The sequence below is a fragment of the Vulpes vulpes genome, chromosome 1 (genome assembly GCF_048418805.1).
Source record: "Vulpes vulpes isolate BD-2025 chromosome 1, VulVul3, whole genome shotgun sequence".
In the NCBI taxonomy this organism is placed as follows: Eukaryota; Metazoa; Chordata; class Mammalia; order Carnivora; family Canidae; genus Vulpes; species Vulpes vulpes.
Genome location: NC_132780.1, coordinates 102404267 through 102429505, shown reverse-complemented (window position 1 = coordinate 102429505; position 25239 = coordinate 102404267). Strand labels below are relative to the sequence as shown.

The 25239-nt window shown below is 41.6% G+C and overlaps 1 protein-coding gene across 1 annotated transcript; it reads left to right on the top strand.

The window, feature by feature from the left end:
* The first annotated feature begins 904 nt into the window (after nt 1–904).
* On the top strand, nt 905–23606 carry GABRR3 (gamma-aminobutyric acid type A receptor subunit rho3). The gene is given in 10 exon segments (XM_025990548.2): nt 905–923; nt 7371–7438; nt 9843–10010; nt 10013–10058; nt 12883–12886; nt 13992–14113; nt 15115–15193; nt 15195–15244; nt 21490–21642; nt 23503–23606. Coding segments are annotated over 10 exon segments (813 nt in total).
* The last annotated feature ends 1633 nt before the right edge of the window (nt 23607–25239 follow it).

Here is a 25239-nt window from a genome sequence, read left to right as displayed (position 1 = left end):
AGACATCTTTGTCTGGAAGGAGCTGAGCACAGGGGCCAGCACCTGGGACGTGAGGACAGCTCTACTTCCAGAGAAGCTGTGTCCAAGATCAGACTTTGGGAACACCTGAGAGGCCACTCCCCACTTTGCCTTTACCTTGGGGGAACTGTGGATGAAAACTGACTTCACCTACTTCGCAACTGGACCAGACATCAAATCCGATCAATTGTCAAAGCCATTTTTCCTTTGAATTCCTCTCCATTCCCATTGCCCTCCCTCAAATTCTAGAGCCTACTACATACATTCTACTCTCATCTTAACTCGCACCCCTTCTTTCTGCTCATTTTGTCTTTGTAAAACATTATTTTCATCAGTTTGCAATTTTGCAATGTGTTTTTATTTTTGTTTCACTGTCTTAGTGCAGAAGTAGATTGAGTTCGCTGACCCTATAAATCACTTAAGTAACATGCAGATACCTACACCCTGTTTCATCGGATTCTGCTTTAGGTGATCTGGGATGTGGTCCATGGATCTAAGGTGGTAGTGACAAGGTTCTCCTGGTCTAAAAACAGTATTCTTAGAAACGTCTCCTGCCCAGAGCATTACATCCAGACTTGGTTTATCATCTAAGTTGCTCCAAATTTGGGGTTACCTTACCTGCCCACCCATATATAATAGAGAGCAAATGTTGGCAGATTTTTAGCTATGTGTAGGATAAGCTAAGAAAATGAGCTTTTATATATATTTCAGAGGATACCAACTTGAACACAGAATCAAAATACCCAGAACCATGTAAATCTCAAAAGCATTTTTCCCCCTTTGAAGGGATAGCAAACAAGAAGCCAGAATGAGGAAAAAAGACAGTACCAAAGCATGACTCCTGCAATATGAACGACTTCTCCATATAGAGGACCATGATTTTGCAATGAGACCTGGATTTGGAGGTATTATCTTTATAAAACTCTTAGGTCACAATCCATTACACTGTCAAAATAAAGTTGAAAATCTGAAGCAATAAACACCAAAACACAAGACCATCAATTTAAAAAAAAATTTTTTTACAATGATATTCCCTTGAATGAGAACAACTGATAAATTTTAAATTGACTAAAAAAAGATAAATTTCTTTGAGTAAATATCCATACTATTTACTAATTGTAAATAGTGTGTGCTCAATAAATTGTGAATGGGTACATAATGTGATACAGCAACTTATTCTTTTTTTTTTTTTTTTAAGATTTTATTTATTTATTTGAGAGGGAGAGCAAGCACAGAGGAGGAGAGGACAAGTGAGAAGCAGGCTCCGTGCTGAGCAGGAGCCCCAGGTGCAGCTCATCCCAGGACCCTGAGATTGTGACCTGAGCCCAGGGCAGCTGCTTAACCTGGATGCCCCTGAATTTATTCTTTCAACTAAAATCTGTAAATTGGATTCTGTGATGATATTCATTAAATCTCATTGAATAACTTTATAAGCTGGAATGCCTGGCTTTGGTGGAAGGACCAGGACACCAAATGCATGGCTCCCTAGGAAACAACTGTGTTCCGGTTTTTCTTTTTATCACTTCCAGCAACTTAAGTTGCTCGGAAGGTTGGAGGGCCAGGCCCTGGGCTGAGCCTGTTAATGCACTAACTTATGCCAGCCTCGCAGGGCCTAGTGAGTAGAGAGAGGTTATGAGATTTGCTCAGAGCCATGAAAAATGCAACATGTGGTGGAACCAAGATGCAAGGGCAGGTAAGGAGGATGGAAAGGGGCCCTATAAGGACGTACTGGGAACCAAGTCTTTCCTGCCCTCAGATTGTTTAACGTGCGCCCAGTTGTATCGCCAAGGGTACCAAGTTTTCCAGAAACACACAGGACTTGGTGGTATCAAGCGGTTAATGGGAAGTCTCCCTCCCCTGCCCCTGCTAAGTCCTTCCCGGAGCTTCTTCATTGACCTAAGTCTCCACTCCCATGGTTCCTGAGCTGACGACTTTGCAGGATCCTCCCAGTGTGGCCACAACAGAAGGGAACGCGAGGCTGGGAAGGCAGGAGCCCTCAGCTGTGGAGCAGGTGCAGCTTTTCCACAGGCAGCTCATTCCTCACGTTTCCCGCGTGGGGTGGGGACGGGCCATCGCTGTCCTGTGGTCCTGACCCAGGGAAGCTCGGGGGCATGTGGGCACCTCGGGAACTCATCGATTAGCCGGTCAGATGGTTGTTAATGGTGAGGAATGTTTGTTGTTTCTTAATTTCGAGGAATCCATTGGGTTGCGATTCTATGGGTCTGGCTTTGATTTGATTAGATTCGGGACTACAACATAAGCATCAAAGTACCTGGAGGATGGATGGATGGATGGATGGATTTATTTATTATTTATTTATTTATTTATTCATTCATTTATTTATTTGACAGTACCCTCAGGAGAGGGAGAAGCCGACTCCCCACTGAGCAGGGACCCTGATGTTGAGGCCTGAAACCAGGATTGATTATTTATTTATTTATTTATTCATTCATTCATTCATTCATTCATTCATTCATTTATTTATAGACAGTACCCTCAGGAGAGGGAGAAGCCGACTCCCCAGTGAGCAGGGACCCCGATGTTGAGGCCTGAAACCAGGTTGGTTGGTTGGTTGGTTTGTTTATTTACTTATTTATTTATTTATTTATTTATTTATTTATTTATTTATTATTTAGACAGTACCCTCAGGAGAGGGAGAAGCCGACTCCCCACTGAGCAGGGACCCCGATGTTGAGGCCTGAAACCAGGATTGATTTTTTATTTATTTATTTATTTATTCATTCATTCATTCATTCATTCATTTATTTATAGACAGTACCCTCAGGAGAGGGAGAAGCCGACTCCCCAGTGAGCAGGGACCCCGATGTTGAGGCCTGAAACCAGGACCCCAGCCAAAGGCAGACCCTTAAGGGCCTGAGCCACGCAGGTGCCCCCACCTGGGGGTTCTTGGCAGGTTACTGAGCCCCACCCCCAGGTTCCAGCTCCCAAATCTGGCCGACCCTGGTGGAGCTCGGAGGGCTGGTCCTGGAGTCCCTTTTGACCGTCGCTGAGCCCGCAGTCCGAGCAGGTTAAATCTCGGGGCGTTTCTCACCCCTCCTGAACTTAAGATTTTGGGAGCCTGGACATGAATCAGGTTTGAGGACGTGGCGGTGCTTCCCCCGGGGGCGGGGCTGCGGCCGGCGTCCCCTGGCCTCCCTCGGGGCCGCCTGCAGGGCTCCGCCCCCCGCCCCCGCCCCCGCCCCCGCCGTCCTCCGCACCCGGGTCTCCGCGACCCGGGAAGGTGCGCGCGGCCTCGCCTCCGCCCTCCGCTGGAGCCAGTAGGAGCGAGGGAGGCCGCCGGCCTGGGCCTTCGGGGCGCTAGGGGGCGCCAGTCGCCCAGGAAAGGCTCTACCCGGGGCTCCGGGGAGGCCGGCCCTCGGCACCAGCACCAGGAGCGGCCCTAATTCCTGGCAGTTTAGGTTCCCCAAGTAAATGGATTCCTGTCTCGGAGGAAAGGGCTCCTACGGATCTACTTTGGACCAGAAAGATGCGGAGAAAAATGACTGTGCTTGAACCCGGGCCTTGACGCCAGCGCTCTGGGAAGGTCGCCTCTAGGGCTCAAGGACCAGCTGGGAGGGAGTTAAAAATGCAGAAGCTCAGGCCCCACGCCCCAGGGCTTTGCGAATCAAAATCTGCATTGTAATAGGGTGCCCAGGTGATTGCAATGCACCTTACAACCCGAGGGACAGCTGCTGCAGGGGACCCAGACCCTCTGCTCTAACCTCAAATCACTTTAAAGCTTCATTCTCCTTCCCTGATATCACCCCAGTCCCCCCTCCCCGGAAAATCATAAAGTGGACCTTAAATTTCCACCTCTTTTGATCTGTTAGAGATACACGTTAAGATTTTCTTTTGAGTGGGAACACTTTTTTTTTTTTTCAAGATTATTTATTCATGACAGACACACACACACACACAGAGAGAGAGAGAGAGAGAGAGAGAGAGAGGCAGAGACACAGGCAGAGGGAGAAGCAGGCTCCATGTAGGGACCCCGACGTGGGATTCGATCCCAGGACTCCAGGACCAGGCCCTAAACCGCTGAGCCACCCAGGCTCCTCAGGAAAGGCTTTTATTTAAAAAATAAAATAAAATAAAGCAATTCTTCCCCCCCCCCCCCCCCCCCCCGAGGCTCCATTGTGGGGTCATTAAAAATGCGATTGAAACGTGCTACTTAGTGGCAGGTGACAAATCATCCCCCGATAAAGGAATTTTTCTGACAGTCATGGACTGGGGCTAATTGGCGTCCAAATGTCTCATGTGTTCAGGCAAAAAAATCCATACATTCAGGCAGAAGTGTCAGCCTGGTGGCTGCAGAAGACGGCCCTTCCCCTGCTCCTGCCTTGGTCAGACGTGACCCATTTCTGCTTCCTGGGGGCCACCTTCCTGGGGAAGCGGGCGCGGGGGTAAACGAGGGGCTTCCACCGAGCTCCTGCGGCGGTCGCCTGGTCCTGCACACAGCACATACTGCTTTCCTCTTGAGCTAAATGTGACTTCAGCACTTCCCTCGCCTTAATGTGTTTTCCTAATTAGCTTTAACATTAAAACCAGCTGCTGCTGCAGTGTTTTTTACTTTTATAAAGCATTAGAAGATTAATTGACTCATTATGTGGAAACAGGAGGATATAAATTTAGGGGAGCTTTGTGTTTAACTTGGGCTGTAAATTGCAGCTCATTTTCTTTGCGTTTTTCCTGCCCTTTACATCTCGCATCACCGAAGGCTCTTTTGTTTCCGTCTCAGAGATGATGATTTCTTTGTTTCTCTAAAATGGGATTAGTTCAGCATCTAGACACTGGCCAGGGAGTCAAGACAAAAGCTAAGGCAGTGAAGGCTGCCTCTATAATCTGTGCTTGTCAGACCGGAGGACGAGCCTGGGAGCCAGAGGGACCTGGCTACGTTCCTGCAATAACCAGGCCTCGGCTCCAGGCAAGCTCTCTAACATCTCTGAGTGACTCAGGTCACATGGAGCCAACATCGGTTGTAGCTCCCTACCTGACTAGTGGCTGTCATGATGACACGAGATGATATATTGTATAATGTATTTTAAATGCTCCGTACACATAAGGTATATGACTGTTGTTTAACTCTCCTTTTTCCTGCATATATAAAAATACAATTAATGGGGCAGCTCCAGTGGCTCAGCGGTTTAGCACCACCTTCAGCCCCGGGGCCTGATCCTAGAGACCTGGGATCGAGTCCCATGTCGGGCCTCCTGCATGGAGCCTGCTTCTCCCTCTGCCTGTGTCTCTGCCCCTCTCTCTTTCTCTCTCTGTGTGTGTCTCATGAATAAATTAAATCTTTTAAAAAAATACAAGTGATGATCTATCTTATCTTTTTATATACATATTAAAAAAAGACTATAAATGTGTGTGCTACTACCTACATATTGATCCTGGGAAATCAACACATAACCATACCGGTTAACATTTATTTACTTTTACTATATTCCAAATGCTTCATATATGGAATTAATGAAAGTATTTGAGGCGTTCTTATTATGTGTGTTGTTATATGCATTACTGATCCGGGAGATGCTGAACTGGTTGGTTGGTAAGACGTTTGAATGGGGTTAGTTTAAGGACGTGACACGCGTTCTTTCGCCTAGTCTCAGGGCAGCGCTCTTAGGTCAGTACCATGGATTTATTTCCCCTATTTTACAGACGAACAAACTGAGACTTAGAGGAATTAAGGGATGGAAGTTTGGCTTTAATTCCGGTTTGGTAGCTAAAATTTCCATGATTTTTAATCCATCTGCTTTAGTACTACCTGCACTCTGAGACTCAGCTCCTGATCTGTAAAAAGAATGATATGTGGAGCTTACATCCAGCTCCAAAATTCTTGATTCTGCATCTTACCTTTACATGGCCCTCCCCCTCCACACCGTCCTGGAGAATATATAGATTCCTAGACCTCGGAGTGAGGTACACATGGGCATGGAGTTCAGAGGAGCCAAAAATGAGGTCAGGTGGCATCTGAGGGTAGACACTTTTCTTCAAAATGTTTTATAATGTGTTGTGCATTTAAAACACAGTATGCAGGAGCTTTGTTGAATGATATGCATGTGTATATCACATGTAGCACATCCAGACATTATTTAGCCTTGGGAAGGATGTTTTCTAGCCCGACCCTTCTCAATCTCAGAATCTTTTTCTTTTTTAAAGATTTTATTTTATTCCTGAGAGACACAGAGAGAGGCAGAGACACAGGCAGAGGGAGAAGCAGGCTCCCTGTCAGAAGCTCGATGCAGGACTTGATCCCAGGACCCCAGGATAACGACCTGAGTCGAAGGCAGATTCTCAACCACGGAGCCAAGCAGGTGCCCCTCAGTCTCAGAATCTGAACTAAAACAGCCACCTGGGGGCCACCTGGGCAAGATTTCTGTTTCAAAAAGTGTTGAAAGCATTTTTTTTTTAAACTCAGAATTCTACAGACAATAAAATTGAATTAAGAATTGGTCAGTAGGACAATAAAACATGAAGACTACATGTATAAATGTATAAACTATTGTAACATATGCACATGTCAAATTCCATGCATGATACTAAATAGGGGAGTTGTTAACATCAGTTCACCCTCACCTTGGAAGTGGTGAAACCCTTCATGAGGTGTAACAAGGGTATGTCTGGGCCTCGTTCTGGTCTAGATCCTCTTACGGTCTTGTCATCCACATGCCGACACCCGGTTCATTGAGACCCAGCTGCAAACAAGTCTTAGCACTTGTCTGAGTTTTCTCCGATTCTAACTTTCAATACGTTCTCATCACGCACATTTCTAAGGATGTTTGCTTCATCCCAACTGCAGGTTTTGCTGACTGGTGTCCTGCACAGAGACATTTGTGAACGTGCGGGGTCCCTGTGTGGCACTCTATCACCTGCCACGCGCTGCCCAAGTGACTTTGGCAAGAGAGAAGAGGCTCCCACGTCTTTCAGAGTCATGAACTCCATGAGCTACTCTACTCCCTGACTATAAAATATGATCCTTACCATAGAGAATACATCATTCTACATACCCTTAGACATGTTTTCGAAACATTTTTCCTTTTTAAATCACCACTCGCTAAAACAAAAAACAAACAAACAAAAAATTGAACACACTACTTCCATACTCTAACTATACGAAGGAAAATATTGAGCTGGTCTTAAGCAAATGTGCGATAATTATTGAAACATTTATTTATACATGTGCCTTTTTATTGTAATTGACTGTATAATACTATATCAATAGAAAAATGGAGAAATTTGTTGTTAAAAAATTTTTTAAGTAATTCACTTGTGACATTGATCTTTCCTGCTTTCAGTGTTACCAAAATAATTGTAATGATTTCAGAGTATATCATTCGTTTTTCTTTCTGAAGGATCTCCAGGGCCAGTGGGTATAGATGTCCAGGTTGAAAGTACTGACAGCATTTCAGAGGTTAACATGGTAAGTTTCTCTATCAGATATTGGTCTTTTCCTGAAAGGATAGAGAATAGTATCAAAATCACTGGTGTTTTCATAAACCATTTTAATTACGTATGTTACTGCTATGTATTTTTCCTACTTTGCTTCATAGAGTTGAAGTTGCTTTGCTCTCCTTCCACTCCTTTCTGCTTGAAATTTAGATTTTATATATTACTTTTATAATATGCAAATACTACAATTAAAATGTAAAAGAAAGAAATGTAAAAAAGAAAGAAAAAACTAGGTAGGGAATCTCTTAAGGAAACTGGACCTAGAAAATATAAATCAATTGAATTGTAAGATCAAATTATCTTTATATATATTTATATATATACTTAATATTTTTATTTATAGGGATTCCTCCAACTAGTCATTGCCATCTAAATGCTGACTGAATGAAAAATTATAAGACTTGTAAAAATTCCAGCAAATTCTAAACAAAATTTTCTATGATTTGTTATATCTTGTTTTCATTTTCAGCTACTGTTTTTCTAGTCCTTATCATTATCAAATTCAATATTTATTTCAAGTTTAAATATGAAACCTCCTTCATTTGAACCACCCTACTCCCAAAGGGAATAGCACCAAGAGTACTCACTACTCAAAAATGCCTTGTTTAGAACATTTTGGCTCTTCCCTGACCAAAACCAGCTTCTACCGACATTTTCTTGAGCCTGTTGTACTCCAGGAACAAGTACTCATTTCCTTTATCCTGGCGTAACCTCTAAGTTATCCCTGAATGACCCCGTCTGCATCTAAAATTCTCATGGTCTCCACCCCACTGCCCCTAAAACCAGAATTCACCCTTCTTACCTGAATAAGAGTGAGTATCAGCTAAAACTGCACTGGGTTCTCCATGCCCAAGGTGCAAATGTGTTCTAATTATCAGTGACCCCCAGTGTTGGCTTCTTTTGCTTCTCATTTATCATCTTCCCACCCCGAATTCACTTTCAATTCCTTGAAGTTTTACCCCACTCTTCATCTCAACCTGCTGTGCATCCTGCTCTCTCATGATAGTGCCCACTAGTCGTGATTTTGCAGTATCACTGGAATGTATAAATGTATAAACTATTGTAGACTAATGTCTGCACTTGTCTTCATAAGCTCAGTGGTGACCTTCAGATCAGACTGAGCACCTGATTCTAAATATATGCTGACTAAAGCAATCCCTGCAGTAACCCACACAACTCCCTGAAGTGTTATGGGAATGAATGAATCATTCTGTTTATTTGCCCTCACCCTAATTCAAAACTACTCATGGCTGATGCTCCCAGACTAACCTAGAGCAATAATACAAAGTACCTCTATTCTGAACCTTAAAAAAAAGAACTGAACTAGCTCATCATTAACTGCTGACTTATTTGTAGTTCCTTGAGATTTGTTTTTTGCTTGTATAATAAAAGTCAAGTTCTGTCACATGTGCTACTTCAAGAATAATCTGAGTATTGTTGGGAAATAAACGATAGGAAGGAGTAAACAGTTGTAAAAGGTGAAACACATCATCATCATCCACACCCACTGACTTGGACATAGCTAGGGGAGTTTTTGTTCAAACAAAATATTAAATGTAGTATCTGAGAGCCAGACAAAGCTCAAAGTATTGACTGACCTAATTTTTTTTCTGCTAAAATAATGTTAATAGAGCCCCTACCATCCTTATCTCTTTATAATTGGGTTACACACTAATAAATAATTCAGTTCCCTGAGCCATACTGGATCAGAAGCTCAGGGTATTAGCTTCTGGGGAATGTGCCATTTTAACAAATTCATGGCTAAGTCTTTTGCACAGTAGAATTTGAGGACTTCTTGGTATTCTTTTTGTCTCTCAAGCTAAGGAAAATCATCTCCTTCTCAGGATCTCTGACAGCATGCTTTCTACTAACAGCTCTAAGAAATACTGTATCTGTTTTTGTGGGACCATAATTTATTCAACTTGGAGAAGGGGCTTTTTTAAACAAAAATAATACAAATTTATGGATGCAGAATCCATTATAAAAGTGAACATTTATTTACAATGAAATGAAAAAACTAAGTGAAAATAAAATACTGGGCCATGTAGTTCCAAGTCCTTTTCTTCTGAGATCTCTTTAGGTGACTTATCAGTGCTTATGTAGAAATGTTTCCCAGTTTTAACCTGGCTTCCCTTTCCCAACTTGAATTCTCTATGGTTCGTAGAAACCCAACATTCACCAGACTCCAGGTGAAGGAGAGGTTCTGCAAGTCAAGCTCACTGGCTTCATCCTAAATCTACCTGAAAATACAATATAAGCCATTCACATTATAGGTCATTAACATCCATGCCCATCAGTTTAGGACGAATGGTATTAATTGGTCATCCTGAACCATATTCCTACTGGCTTTGACTTGTCTCTTTCTCTCTGCCTAGGACTTTACAATGATTTTTTTTTTTAATCTCAGACATTACTGGAAAGATGAGAGGCTCTCCTTTCTTAGCACAGCAAACAAAAGCATGACCTTTGATCGTAGATTGATCAAAAAGATTTGGGTGCCTGACATCTTTTTTGTCCATTCCAAAAGATCCTTCATTCATGATAAAAAACTGTGGAGAACATCATGCTGCATGTATACCCTAATGGAAACAGTCCTCTTCACTCTCAGGTCAGGAGGGCTGTGGACCATCATTGGCTTCCCTATAACCAGGGAGGTCTACACCAAAGCTAGTGGATCTCACTACTAGCTAAGCTCACAATATTACTTACTGTCTGTTTAGTGATGCTGAAGATTGGGACAAACACAGAAAAAGTGATTTTTTTCCTTGTTCTAACTTCCAGATTTTTAAAAAATAGTTCTCTATATCTATCTACTCAACACATCATTGGGGATTGATAGAAAATAAGGTTGGCCAGAGCAGAGTTGAATTATGGAAATCCCTAAAAGTCTGGCCCACAATTATATAGGTGCACAAAATTGCTTTTCTTCTTTACTAACTGCACATTGACAAGCAATCTCAGAATCTTGGATTAACTAAATAGTGTTCTTAATTATCTCCTTCATTTTTCACAAGAAAGTATAGTCATCATTCAAATTACCACTAATTTGTTTACTCCCTTTTCACTTCTTTAATTCAAAATATTTTTTTCTGACACTATGCTATAACAGCCCTCCATCTTTCACATACCATATGTTCTTTTAGCCTAATGCATCCTGTACATACTGCATGGATTATAATTGGTAATTCTAAAAATGCTTAGTAAATCAGGTTTAATTCATTTTTTTTTAATGTCTTAGAAATCCCAGAAAGACTCTGTAGTAAGAGTGAAAAAAAAGGGGGGGGGGGTTCCCAAATGATATCCATTGTCCTAGTCCTTGAATCATGTGAAAGTCACTTCATTTGGCCTTAAAAAGAAAAAAAAAAGATCTTTGCAGATGTGATTAAGTTAAGGATCCTGGAATAAGAAAATTATTCTGGATCAGTTGGTTGGGACCTAAATGCAATCAGTCATAAGAATCCTGGTTAGAGGGATCCCTGGGTGGCGCAGTCGTTTGGCGCCTGCCTTTGGCCCAGGGCGCGATCCTGGAGACCCGGGATCGAATCCCACGTCAGGCTCCCGGTGCATGGAGCCTGCTTCTCCCTCTGCCTGTGTCTCTGCCTCTCTCTCTCTCTCTGACTATCATGAATAAATAAATAAAATCTTTAAAAAAAAAAAAAAGAATCCTGGTTAGAGAAAGGCAATGTGACCATTAAGACAGAGATTGGAATGATAGAGCCACCAGCACAGGAATGCTAACAACTGCCGGAAGCTGTAAGAGGCAAGGATTGACTTTTCCCCTAGAGCTTCTGGAGGGAACAGGGCCTTTCTGCCACCTTGATTTCAGTGCAGTGATACTAATTTCAGACTTCTGGCCTCCAGAACTGTAAGAGAATAAATTTGTGTTTTTTTTTTTTTTTTTTTTTTTTAAATTTGTGTTGTTTTAAGACACCAAGTTTGTGATAATTTGTTACAGTGGCAATAGTAAATTAACACAGATTCTTTTTGTTCATTAAAAAACACTTTGCTCACTTTAGTACAAAGGTGATAGGGTCATATTTGCTGTCAATGTTTCTGAAAAATATAATGAAAGTACAACTTTCAATAGAACTTTTAAGTCAGGAGCAACATGGGATTCTGGTAAGTACTGGAGTCGGGCCTCACGAGGAATCAGAAGCAGCATGTGGCCAAGGAATCAACTTCTTAAACCTTTTAACTTTTTAAAATTAATTATTTTGATGAAAGAATTAATTCAGTAGATTGTCCTTACCCTGCACATTCCAAGGAAGGATTTCTGGCTCCTTGGAGATAATCTCTAATCCCTCGAAATATCCTGCCTGATAAGAGGATCTTTGTTGACCTTGAGGCTTGGGCCACACCAGATAGTCCATGCTAACAATGAGACTTATGGAGCAGGCTTTGAGTTACCTGGTATCAGCTTGACCTCTGGAGGGGCTGGAGACCAAGGTCGGCTAGACCTATGTGACCACCTCTTAGTTAATCATTTGGACCTCAAGGCTCACGTACCTTCCCTCGTTGGCAGTACTCCATGCATGTGGCCATTTGTCACTGTCCACTAGACACAACAGCTGGAAACTTGCTTCTGCCTCCTACTGGCCTCTACCCTCTGTGCCTTTTCCATCGCTGATTTTCATCTGTGTCCTTTCGTGGCTGTAAGCCATAACTATCAGCGTAACCACTTTGATGAGTCCTAGCAAATCATGGAAACTGAGGGTGTGGTTAGGAAATCCCCAAACACAGAAAGACTCAAAATTGTTGTCCACACAGCTCTTCTAGCTGACACCAGAGTCAGTCTAAGCCGGGAGCCAGGTTATCCAGTTCTAGGATTGGTTCTGACTCCATCTACGAACAAAGATGTTCTCTTTGACCAAACTCTGCTAGCCTCCTCTGAACTTTCTTCTCACCTAGACCCTGACTTTTGAGCTTTTGTGTTTATCTCTGCTAAGTGCCTTTAGCCAGAATTCTCCGTCTTCAATATCTGATCACCCTCCAATCTGATCATATTCCTCATATTCCTCATCCTCCACCACCCCAGGTGATGTCTGACCAGTGTCCCACCTTCAGCAAGAATCCTGTTAGGTCCTTTTAGCCAGATTCCCCCTCCCCTCCCCCTGCCCCGTGATGTCTCCTCTGAGTAATGTAGCCTGCTCCTTGGCTATAAATTCCCACATTTCCTTGTTGTATTTGGAGTTGAGTCCTCCCCTCTCTCCCTTGTTAATAAACCAAATTATAGTAGTCCCCTCAATAAAATCTTCCTTACTATTCTCTAACAAGTGCCATAAATAGTTTTTTCTTTACCACCTCTTAGGCGATCACTTTGCTAATTTACACCTATGAAGGAGGTAGATTCAAAGACTTCAGAGGTCCCTTCTGTGCACATCTATTTTATGAGAATCTTTTAAAAATATAGTACAGTACTGTGAATACATTTTCTCTTATGACTTTTTTTTTCTTGTGACTTTCTTAATAACATTTTCTTCTTTCTAGCTTTGCTGTAAGAACACAGTATAAAATACATCTAAAATATGTGGTAATTGACTTTATGGTGTTGGTAGGCTTCTGGTCAACAGGCTCTTAATAATTAAGTTTTTGGGGAGTCAAAATTTACACAGGATTTTCAACTCACAGAGGTTGGCACCTCCAATCCATGCATTGTTCAAAGATCACCTGTGCCAGGGATATGCCAAAATGACTATGTTTTGTGACACAAAATCATCCACATACCTCCCTGGCTTGGCGTTTTGCTGCATGACTATTGACAGTAGAATTCAACCCGTGGAAGATAAAATGGTTCTAGTTCTCTGATTAACTTGGGGCACCACGGGTAGGAGCAGCTGTTGCCTTTGTTTTGTGCAAACTTGCTCAGGGGCCTTTTATAACCCTCTGATCTGTGGTGTGGGTACCAGAGTTTCTGCTTTGAGGCAGGATCATAGTATAGCAGCCTCTGCCTAAAGCCAGAAAAATCTAGGAGGATATAAAATTTGAAAAAACAATCCTCATCAGTATGCAAGCCTTAATGGCACCTGAATTATGCATTGTGCACATAAATCTATAACTGAAAATGCTCCAGGCCTTCTCCTCACTCCTGGAAAGAGAATTTTCCCAGGTAAAGTTGCTTTGTGAGAGGAACCTTTACCCGTCGGCTTTTATTACCACCATCCCAGCCCTTTATGACTAGACACCTAACTTTGGATCTTCCAAAAAGCAGAAAATATTTAAATCTATTTCAAAGTCCTCTCCCTTTGAAGTATGTTTTTCTGAAGATATCAGAGCCAAAAAATATAGAGGGCACCAACTAGGAGACCATGAGATCAGAAACAATCTTTAGAACTGGAATGCACGCCTTCACCCTCTGTCTTCAGAAAACCACCCACCTTCCTGGGTTTGCTTCCTTATTCGTTATGTCCACAGAGGATGGGAATGCCTGCTTTGCCTTCTTCTTGAAAGGCACACAAAATGGGCGCCACAGTCAAGGAGCTTCAATATTGCATGTTTACTTGGCCATATGGTGAAATGATCTGCAGTTTTTCTCTCTCCTGTTACAGGATAACTGTTTCAGCCATGTGCTTTATGGATTTCAGCAGGTTTCCTCTTGACACTCAGAACGAGGACATTCTTGACACTTGTTCCCTCAAACTGGAAAGCTGTAAGTCTTACTTTCTGATGGAGTGAGCACTCTTGATCTGAACATGGCATCACGTACCTGCATGAAAACAAGCACGTTCTTAATGAGCATTTAAAAATCTTGATATAAGTTAAACATATTAATTCAAAATTGTAATTTTTTTTAAACCAAGGATGATGGCAGATTGTCTCTCAAATGAGAACACCCAAGGAAAGAAATGTTTTCATGAGTACACATTCTGCACTTTCTGCACTGCTTATAAAGAAACAAACTCCCCAAAGGGGTATATTCTTGCTGATTTATGAACGTAGACTGACACACTCCCCAAATTTGGAAAGCTCTAGAATTCATGTTCCCATATAAGTCACCATCTTCCATGAAATGTGCTTGGGTTCCCCAGAAAAAGGCAGCTCTAGACCTAGACCCTCTAATAAACCCTGACAGAGGGCTCCTGAGCCAGCCTTTGTCAGTCGCTTGGGCCCCTCAATTGTTTTTTGATATGACCCCTTAAAAGCTGATGGCAGGTTTTTGTAATGTGGCCAAAATGCTGGGAATTTTAGTGGCTGTTGCTCATCAAACCCATTAGAAACTTTCTATAGCATTCTTTGATTTCAGAAGATAATTCCTTATGAGCTCAGTTCGTTTCGGCATTTCCTCCCAGAGACCTACAAGACTGAGGGGGCCCGAAGACCTGGGGTCAGGCCTGTGACTTGGGACAGGCAGTGGTTTGATAATCCTCGGTGCTCGCGGGGCAGGGAGCAGCTCAGTGGAGAGTTCATCACATGGGCACACGAAAGGCCGCCAGACTATGCCAGAAATTAGAGTCTGATTTTTGGAGATTATTTTTTCTTTTGGTAGGTATGGGGATCCACAGCCTCGTGGCAAACGTCTTTCAGTATCCGATATATTCGTGTCATTGGACCAGGCACCGGGGACGCAGAGTTCCATAAATCGTGGTCGTAGAGCTCCTGGAGCTCACGAGAGCTTGTTCTCATGCCAAGAACCTTGCTATCTTGCTTCAGACGCCTACAGTGAAGAGGATCTAATGCTGTACTGGAAACATGGAAACAAGTCCCTAAATACTGGTGAGTGTATTTCCCTTCATTGAGGAGTTCACTGCATCTAGTGTATTTGCTTTCTACAGCAGCACAGGTGCAGTATCCTATATGGACAATTCATCAGCACTTACTGAGCACCTACTGTTTGCAGAGCACCACAGCAGGTGAAGAGACTGGAATCCCAACAAGGGTCCTGTTTGGCCAATACCCTCTTCCCACCTTTACAGGCCACCTCCTCCACCTGCCCAGCATGGCACTTTGCCCCCTCATGCAGTCACTTCCAGGTGAACACCCTTCTCCCACACCTGGCCCCTGCAGTCTATGCTTAACACAGCAGACAGAGCCTTCTTTGAAAAGACAAAGACCACAATTCTTTCCTGCTTAAAACCCTCCACGGTGTTTCCACCACACTAACAACAAAACTCAAGCTTCTCAAATGGCCTACAAGGCCCACATGATCTACCTCTCTGATCTCTCCCTTCTTGCCTGTCCTCAAACACACCAATCTCCTTCTACCCACAGGGCTTCTGCTTTGGCCTATTTCTCCATCTACCTGGAATGATTTTCCCCCAGTTTTCTCATGACCAGCTCCCTCCTTCCGTTCAGGGCATTGTTCAAATATGATCTCAAAGAGTGCTTTCTTAATGGTCATGTCTAAACCAGGCCTCCTTCCTCACCATTCCCTGCCTGTTAGTCTTCACAGCACTTAAGACTACCTGAAATAGTCTCTAGTTGACTGCTTTATTGTCTGAGGGTCTGACTAGAAAGAGTCCAAGAAATCTGTCTGCCTCGTTCACCATTTCTTCCCTGGCCCCTGAAACGGGCTCCGCACATGACAGATGCCCAGGAAACACCGCTGTGCTTGCTTGGGCAGCACGTATACTCAGTAGGCATTGCTGGGTGAATCAGTCAGAAAAGCAGAAAATCCACTCAATATCCGGCCTGTGTTGCAGACTCTTTACTCTGACATTTTCTTGTTTGGCAACATAGAGTAGTATCCACAGCACTTTTTAAATTATACTTGATCCCTGTTGATTAAAGCTCCACGTAGCTTCCTCTTCCCTGGTTATTAGCATTCTGCGTCATTTCTGGAAGAATCCATATAAAATGCCATTTTAGATTTTCGAAGCCGTAAGGAGCCTGGACAGTGTGTGCTGCCCCTGGGTTTCAGAGCCACCCTGCCTCAAATGCTTTTACCTACTGACTTTTCTCCCTGGATGTGCTCTACTCTGCCCTTTGACTCTGGAGAGGAGTTATCAGGTTGTAAATAAACACCCTTCACTAAGAGAGAAGTCAAAATTTACATCACAGCGAAGCTAAAGGACTTTCTAGAACCAACAGTTATTTAGCTGTTTAGATCCAGAACAAATACTCTCTTTAACTTATTTGTCTATTTTGCTTGGGATTCAGCAGATAATGCTACTAACTATAGTAACGCTTATGGCCTTTTCTGATTATATAAGTAACACATATTATTGGTTTTGATCATTGATATACCTCTGGCACATAGTAGATGCTCAATAGGTAATTGCTGAATGAGTGAATAAAAGGCACATAATTTGAAAAAAAATTCAGAGAAGTTTAAAGAAAAAGGCTTTGTCAGCCCACCTCATAGATATAAACTCATTATTTTTATGTATTTTTTTCTCCTTTTTCTTTTCTCTCTAATCTTTCTCTATATAAGTAAACAGAGTTTACCCTTGAACAACATGACTTTGAACTGCGCTTATATGCAAATTTTTTCGATAAATACAGTATGGCACTGCACATGTATTTTCTCTCTCTTATGGATTTTTTTAACATTTTCTTGTTCCTAGTTTGCTTTATTGTAAGAATACAGTATATAATACATATAACATACAAAACATGTCTAAATCAACTGTTGGATGAGACTTCCAAACAGCAGTAGTTAGGTTTGGAGGGACTAGAAATTTCTGGGCAGATATTCAAGTGCACCAGGGCCAACAGTCCTGACCCCTGCATTGTTCAGGAGTTAACTGTGTGAGTATGTTTCTGTCAGGATTTGTAATGCTCTGAATCCTAAATTTAATTAATATTTAAACAAGAGTGGATGCAATTAACAATAGTACATGTCGAAGTATAATTTACAGCTATTTTCATTTTACTGTTGTTATGATGGAATAAATTTGGCACATGATAGATTATGAATAAGTCTTTGCAATGTCTGAAGCTATTACAGTGTCATACATATGAAGCATAGAAATCTAAGGATGTTGTTTCCTGCACAGAATACATACTACATATATAATAATGGCAGTGACGTTTCTTCAGATTTTGAGGCACAAGTATCCTTTAATATACACTCAGCTATACTCTTAAAAGGAAAAGGTTAAATTTCATTTCCAAATTCTTACTTCTCCAACATGCCATTCCATTGGCTTCACTGCCTTGTTATTTGTCATTGTCAGACTTATTAAGCCATACCAGTCAGGTCCAACACTAGTTGATTTTTTTCTTCTTCTGGTAATGTTTTGAAGTCTGTCTAAAACCACACAAAATACTTGCATTGAAGAACTTTCTGCTCCAAAATATGCTTTTAAGTGTTTTAAAACCCACTAAAAATTCCTAACATTCCAGTATGGTTACATTTTTAAGAAAAAAAATTTTGATTTCTCAGAAAAATGAAAAAAGAAAAGAATTAGGTTTACCTATACATGGTTTGCATAGAATGATAGAGAATTATCTATAGTAAATTTAAAATTTTTAAAATCATGTTACAGGAGAATATATATGATCTCATATTTGTTATTTTAAGAAGGACTTATGTATATGGTTTTTTAATGTCTAAGAAGATTAACAACTGATACTTCTAAGAATTGAGTATAGATTGGGGATATTTTCAACACTTCTGTATTTTTTAACTGTTTTAATGCATGCATTTTTAATAAGAAAGATTAAAACGGGCTTTAAGACTATAAAAATATTAGAGTAAAGAATTTTGGAAATTGTAGTCAAATATCACCTTTCTAAAAAGATTTTCTTTATTTGAGAGATAGTGGGGGAGAGGGCAGAGGGAAAGGAAGAGATTCTTAAGCAGATTCCGCACTGAGCACAGACCTCAACGCAGGGCCTGAGATCACAACCTGAGCCAAAACCAAGAGACAGACACTTAACCGACTGCACTGCCCAGGCACCCCCAAATATCAAGTTATTAATCATATCTGAGTTTATTCAACAATTCTTAGGTTTCAGAAAGCTCATCAGTTAGAAATTTATTTTAGCTCAAAAATATAATCCTGGCTCACCTTATCCATGAGTTATTAAATATGATCTCCCAAGACCTAAACCCAAGTGTTTTTCTCAGATTAGTATCCTGTTTAAACACATTAGCTTCATCAGAAATAATCTGTTTATTTTTTGTCTTCATTCCAATGATTATAACAATCACCATAACCTCTGTAAAGCCAAATCAGCTCTACCGAAGGAAAAAAAAAACTACTGGCTCTGGTTAGAGGATCCAGAAGTATAGTTATAATTATATAACTTTAGTGTCCCCTCAATAGCTGAACCATCAGGTCCTGACTTTTTCCCCTTGGCATCATCTTTACCTCTCCCTGGCAATATTAACAAGCTAGTGAGGGCCTCTGCCCTCTCATGCCTTTCAGTGTCCCTCACAATCATGCACTGTAAATTTACAAAGGGAAAAAAATGACTTCTGTCCCTAAAGAATGCATTGGTAATTACTCTTTATTGGAGCATAATGTAGTGGTTAAAGTACAAGTTTTGGAGACAGATTGCATAAGTTCAAATCTTGGCCCTACCATTTACTAGAAATGTGGGCAAGTTGCTTAATCTCCTCAAGCTTCAATGTCTTCATCTTTAACTTGGTTTATAACACTTCCCACCTCCTAGGGTTGTGAGGATACATGATTTAATACATTTAAATAATTTAGAATACTGTCTACCATAAATAACTTTGAATATTGTCTGCCATGTGTTAAGTGTTCAGGAAATATTAGCTTGTAGCTAGCATCACTATTTTCATCAACAACATCATCTTTTTTTTAATGATTTTATTTATTCATGAGAGAGAGAGAGAGAGAGAGAGAGAGAGAGAGAGAGGCAGAGACACAGGCAGAGGGAGAAAGCAGGCTCCACGCAGGGATCTCAATGTGGGACTTGATCCTGGGACTCCAGGATCACGCCCTGGGCCAAAGGCAGGTGTTCAACTGCTGAGCCACCCAGGGATCCCAACAACATTGTGAGGCCTTTAGTATCACAGGCCATTGAAGGTGACAGTCTCCAGGTACAAAAATTCCTGGAACCTTGTCTTGGGACTGACTCTTGAATCACTTCCCCTCTTGCATTTTCCTGACTGCCAACTCTCCAGCTCTCTTTTCCCTTTCATAAACTCCCCACCTTTCTACCATGTAACAATCTGGTAGAAGCTGATGGGCCCTTCCATCCAGAATGTGGTTCAAATGTCAAAATTGATGATGCCACAAGGTAGCAAAAGGGTTTTATAAAGAGATTTATTACACACATAATGAGGTTTTCTAGAGGAGCAGGGTTGGCTCCTAAGTAGGTCTGAAAATGGCTTGAGAAAACAGGGAGGGGTGACTGGCTTGGGGGTTTGTGGTGGTTAGGTGGGGACTAGAGGGAGGACTCCCCTGCATGGTTTGAATTTCCTGTGGGTCCCCAAAGAGGGAGCACCAGGCTTTCTTATTACCTTGCCCAGATGTGGGACAGAAGGGGAAGGAAGAATGTGGCTTGGGTGCTGTGAGAAGTCAAATATCAAAAGTGGAGCCAGATGCTTTATCATGCTATCCAAGGGTTCCACATCTTTCCAAGGCAGCACCACCTTTCCTGGTGGTGGAGAGATCTCTTCCTGGCCTACAGCCTCAACCACAATACTCTCCCTATCCTCTCATGTCCTGAAGAGCCACACAGCAGAGCAGCATGCTCTCATTCACTTGCCAAAGACAAAGTTGTTATTCAGAAAATTAGGAGTCAAGAAAGGACCTTCTGACCAAAATTTAGTTCAGAGTTAAAACCATATAACTAACAGTGCCTTTCTTTATGAAGTTCTTCCACAGATTTTCTTTATCCCTTTTAATCTCACAGTAAATCTATAAAGTTATACCATCAGAGAAGCTGTTATTCCACTCTGCAGCTATAATCCAAATTTTCAGCTGCCTGCAATAATGAAGTGGGACCGCAACATGGATAATACAAGACAATGAGTAGCTCAAAAAATAATGTATATTCTGACTTTAGTATGCACTATGCAATGTGTCTTTTATTTCCCTGGGGAATGAAATTGTTTGATATTCCTGAAACACATATGATGGTGAAGGAGAACCTCAGAACAGATGGGGACGAGAAGGTCATGAGCGTGTAAATGAGTATAGAATACTAAGAGCAGACCTGCCATTTCAGGGTGGGTCTGCTGGGTTTATGTTTTAGGCCGAATGCCTGAATATTGACCTGATCCATCTAAAAAATGTGCCATCTTGAGTTTCCTAAGAAATTATTACTGACACCAGTAGTAGGGTTCTCTAAACACTTTTGCAATGCTTATAGTTTTGTTTTGAAATTTTTAACCTATAGTCCCTTCTCTTTTGGCTTTCAACTTTCTTGCAGCCAATGTGAAAAGGGAAACCTGAACAAAATTGTTTGTATGTGACTGCAATTGTTGCTTCTGATCAGCATGAATTAATCAATATTACCAATGTGCGCTTATATAATTCCAGCCAGAAGCAAAGAAACATCATCATTTGGTTATTCTTTTTTTTTTTCAGAATTATTATAGATAAATTAATGGTACCCACCAGATTTTGAATAATACACTTTACAAATATTTCTTTCACCCACTCCCTTGATGAATCCCTCACTGTCTAGATTCCAACTTGGAATCCAATGACTCAGTAGCTACTGTGAATCTTTTCCTTCAGATAAAACATTCCCTTTCATTTGTTATAGCTAATAAATGATTTATTGGCTATTGCACCTGGTCATTAGTCATGTATTAAAGATTTGCCCACTTACAGAAACAATGCAAACCCAATATATATTGGAGAAAGGTCTTTAAAGGCCATTCCACAAAATATAATTACCATTCATTCCTAAACAGCAGCTATGAAATTTAAGGGAAATCTTTGAATCACATAAGGAAACAGACTATAGGTCTGTTAGTTCAACAAACATTGATGGAGCGCCAGGCCCAGGCCCTGCCCTCCTCCTGGGTAAACAAGGGTGAGCGTGTTCAGTTCCATGTTCCCTTAGAGCTTAGAGTTTAAAGAAGCAGGTCATTTCACTAAGTGTGATGCTTTCACGAGGAAGCCTATTCTAAGGAAAACTCTGGCTTTTTTCTCATAGGTTGGTACAACAGGCTTTTCATCAACTTTGTGCTAAGGAGGCAAATTTTCTTCTTCATGCTACAAACCTATTTCCCAGCTATGCTGATGGTAATGCTTTCATGGATTTCATTTTGGACTGACCGGGGAGCTATTCCTGCAAGAGTTTCCCTAGGTAAGTCTTTCTGCACATTTGTGAAATGTCACTAAAGGAGAAAGTTCAAAAAGGTAAATAAAGAAGGGTGATAAGTGGAAAGGGAAAGACTCATGGTTTAGTAGGTAGTTGGAGACATGCACTCAGGTTACGACATTTATTTTGACAACCTCGGGGCAAATTGTAATTGGACTCTTCCCTTGGGAACTGAGTCTTTAGATATGAAGCCTGTACCAGCTGGCCAAAAGCTGAATAATAAGGAGAAATTATGAAATTATGAAGCATAAACAGCCTCACTTTACAAACCTGTCTCCTCACTTGCAAGAAAACCTCACCATCCCTTGCCCAAACCACTTCACTTTGCGTGACAAACCTTTGCATCATAGAAAAAAGAACCTTCAAACTAATTCACATTGTACTGCTGGTATCTTAATACATTACTCCTTGGGATGGGGGCAGAGCTATCGAGAAATCAGGGCTTAACCTAAACACCAAAATCAAAACAACCACCGTGAAATTTCAGTTACTGTGGTACTTAAGTTGGTAAGAGATTTCTTGGAGGGAGGCATTGCCAGCTTCGGTAAGTCGTCGCTCAGGTGTGATTATCCACTCCGTGTAGTGTGCTACGTGCCACTGTCACATACTGACTTATGGGAACCATTTCAGACCCACTTAGCAGTGACTGAGTTCTTACAAAGTGGAAGATGCCCAGCTAAGCACTTGGATAACGTGTTACTTAATGAGAAACCAAGAGTCGATCCCACTTGCCTTCTCGGCTGGTTCAGAGCAGAGCTCCCTCATTTCAGCTGATTTTGCTCTTTGACCTGTCATGCTCTACCTAGACAGAGGATTGTGAGAAGTGCTTCATGATCATTGTAATGATCACACAATTCATTCCAGAAAGGGTGATTCCTAAGCTAATGTTCACAAATTCTATGCACACATCAAAAAATCATTTGAAAGACATAAATTGTCATCAATATTAATAATTTGCTCACCTCTTTTCCCTATTAAAAGCTTCACTCTACAAGCATGTAAGGCTTGACTGTCTTCATGGAAAAAATACCATCTGAATGAGTAAATTATTGTGGCTGTGACTTCACATCAGAGCAGTCGTTCCCCGACCTCAGTACGGCCAGTGGGGAAGGGTAGAGCTGAACAGGAGATGACAAGAACATTTCCAGCCCTCGAGACAGAAAGATATTCAGTCTCCAAAAGTGCATGAACATGATTTTCAGTCAGATTCCTGAAGCTGACTGCTCAACTCTTACACTTTGAAAAAGACAAGTCATAAAAGCTGGTTCCAGGGCAGGCTGGGCAGAATAGAGAACACTGGAATGCATGTAAGTCACCCCTGAAATTCTGTGCCTCTTGCATCTACATGTGATCCCTAGGGGTTGGGGAATCTGCTATGCAGAATTATGTAAAATAATATAAAAATCAGAAATGTCCCTCCCCCCCTCTTAATAAAGTGAACTGTAGTATTCCTATATCACTGCTATCTTTTCTGGCTTTTGCTTCCTAACACCCTTAAGTTTTTGCAAAGATATCCTGTGCTCTGAGGGCGCCTGGGTGGCTCAGTGTCAGACTCTTGATTTTAGCTCAGGTCATGATCTCAGGGTCGGGAGACTGAGCCTTGCATCAGGCTCTGCACTGGGCCTGGAGCCTACTTAAGATTCTCTCTCTCCCTCCTTCCTTCCCCCACAGCACACTCTCTCCCTTTCTCCTAAAAACAAAACAAAACAAAACAAAACAAAATAGATATTTTGCACTCTGCTTTACTGGCAGTTTCCAAATCCTGGGCTACCCGATTCTCCTGAAGAGCCTTCTGACTACTTGTCTATCCCATTTGCCTTTTCTCGGTCATTCTCCTTCTGTTAGACTCTCTGAAGTATTTGACACTATGTAGCATCCTCTCCAAATTCAGAACCAAGTGTAGTGGTCGAGAGCCCAGCCTCCTCTTCCTCATCTGCAAAATGAGATGATTGATACAGCCTTCTAAGGTCACTGCATGAAATGAATAGGAGCATTCATGTCAACTGCCTGGGCTGGTGCCTGGCTACAGCCCAGTGTTTGATAAAACTAAACAAACAGGGATGCCTGGGTGGCTCAGCGGTTGAGCATCTGCCTTGGGCCCGGGGTGTGATCCTGGGATCCCAGGATTGGGTCTCGCATCCGGCTCCCTGCATGGAGCCTGCTTCTCCCTCTGCCTGTGTCTCTGCCTCTCTCCCTCTGTGTCTCTCATGAGTAAATAAATAAAATCTAAAAAAAAAAAAAAACCTAAGCAAACAATAAATTTGTTTGCAATTCTCTGTACTAGTTTGGGTTTTCTCCTCTTAGAGACTTTTCTTTCATTTTTTTTAATTAATTTTTATTGGTGTTCAATTTACCAACATACAGAAAAACACCCAGTGCTCATCCCGTCAAGTGTCCGCCTCAGTGCCCGTCACCCATTCCCCTCCAACACCCGCCCTCCTCCCCTTCCACCACCCCTAGTTCGTTTCCCCGAGTTAGGAGTCTTTATGTTCTGTCATTTTTCTTCCTACTTTGTCTTCCTTCTATTCCTTCAGTCTGGATAACTCCCACTCAAGGTTTTGCTTCCTTTTGATTCTCTCATCAAATGGAGCAAGGCTTTTGTTCCTGACTGTTGTCTCTATGAAAGTAAATCCCGAATCTAAGTCCTTATCTCACATCTTTCTCTCAAGTTCCAGATAGTATTCCCAGCTGCCTGCTGGACTTCATCTCTAGGTACTGCAGGCACTCTGCATGTTCAAAACCCAGTAGACTACTATACCCTCTCCACCATCTCTGCATGAACCCTGCTTATTCTCTTGGCTTTTCTTGTTCTTTTAAGGACCCCCAGTGTGTCGAATCTTTCATATTTGCATCCTCAATTTCCCTCTTCATCTTTGGCAGTCATTCTTAGGTTCTTAGGACCCATTTACATCTTAAAAATTATGAGGGACCCCAGAGAGGTTTTGTTTTTGTGGGTTATACCTATCATTATCCATGTTGGATATTAAAACAGAATTTTTAAATATGTGTATATCCATCCATTTAAAAAAGAGTGATAATAAACTCATTATAAGTTGATGTATTTTATGAAAAATAACTTTTTTCTAAAACAAAAACATTAAGGAGAAGAGTGGCAGTGTGGAGAAGAGTGCACATTTTTGCAGACCTTTAATATCTGGCCTTCTGAAGGCCAGCTGGATTCTCATTTCTGCTTCTTCATTCAATCTGTTGTAATAAGTTTTAGTAGAAATATAGGAAAAACTGGCCTCGCTCAGATATGTGGTTGGAGAAAAGAGCCATATTTCAATAGTGTTTTCAGATAATTGTGCATAGTCTTCCTTCACATTGTACCAAAACTGTTGACACAATGACAGTTTCTTAAAGGTTAGTTACAATGTGCAATCTGAACCCATATCAATGAATTTTTCCTACTCTACTAGATTAAAATGCATTGATCTATCTTGCATTCTGACTAAATTTTTTACCCACGCATCAATCATTTGAAAAATACTGGTGCACTGAGCTATACAGATCTTGTCAACATTCATGTAATTCACTGTACAGTATCAAAAAAAAATCATGTTTGGGGCACCTGGGTGGCTC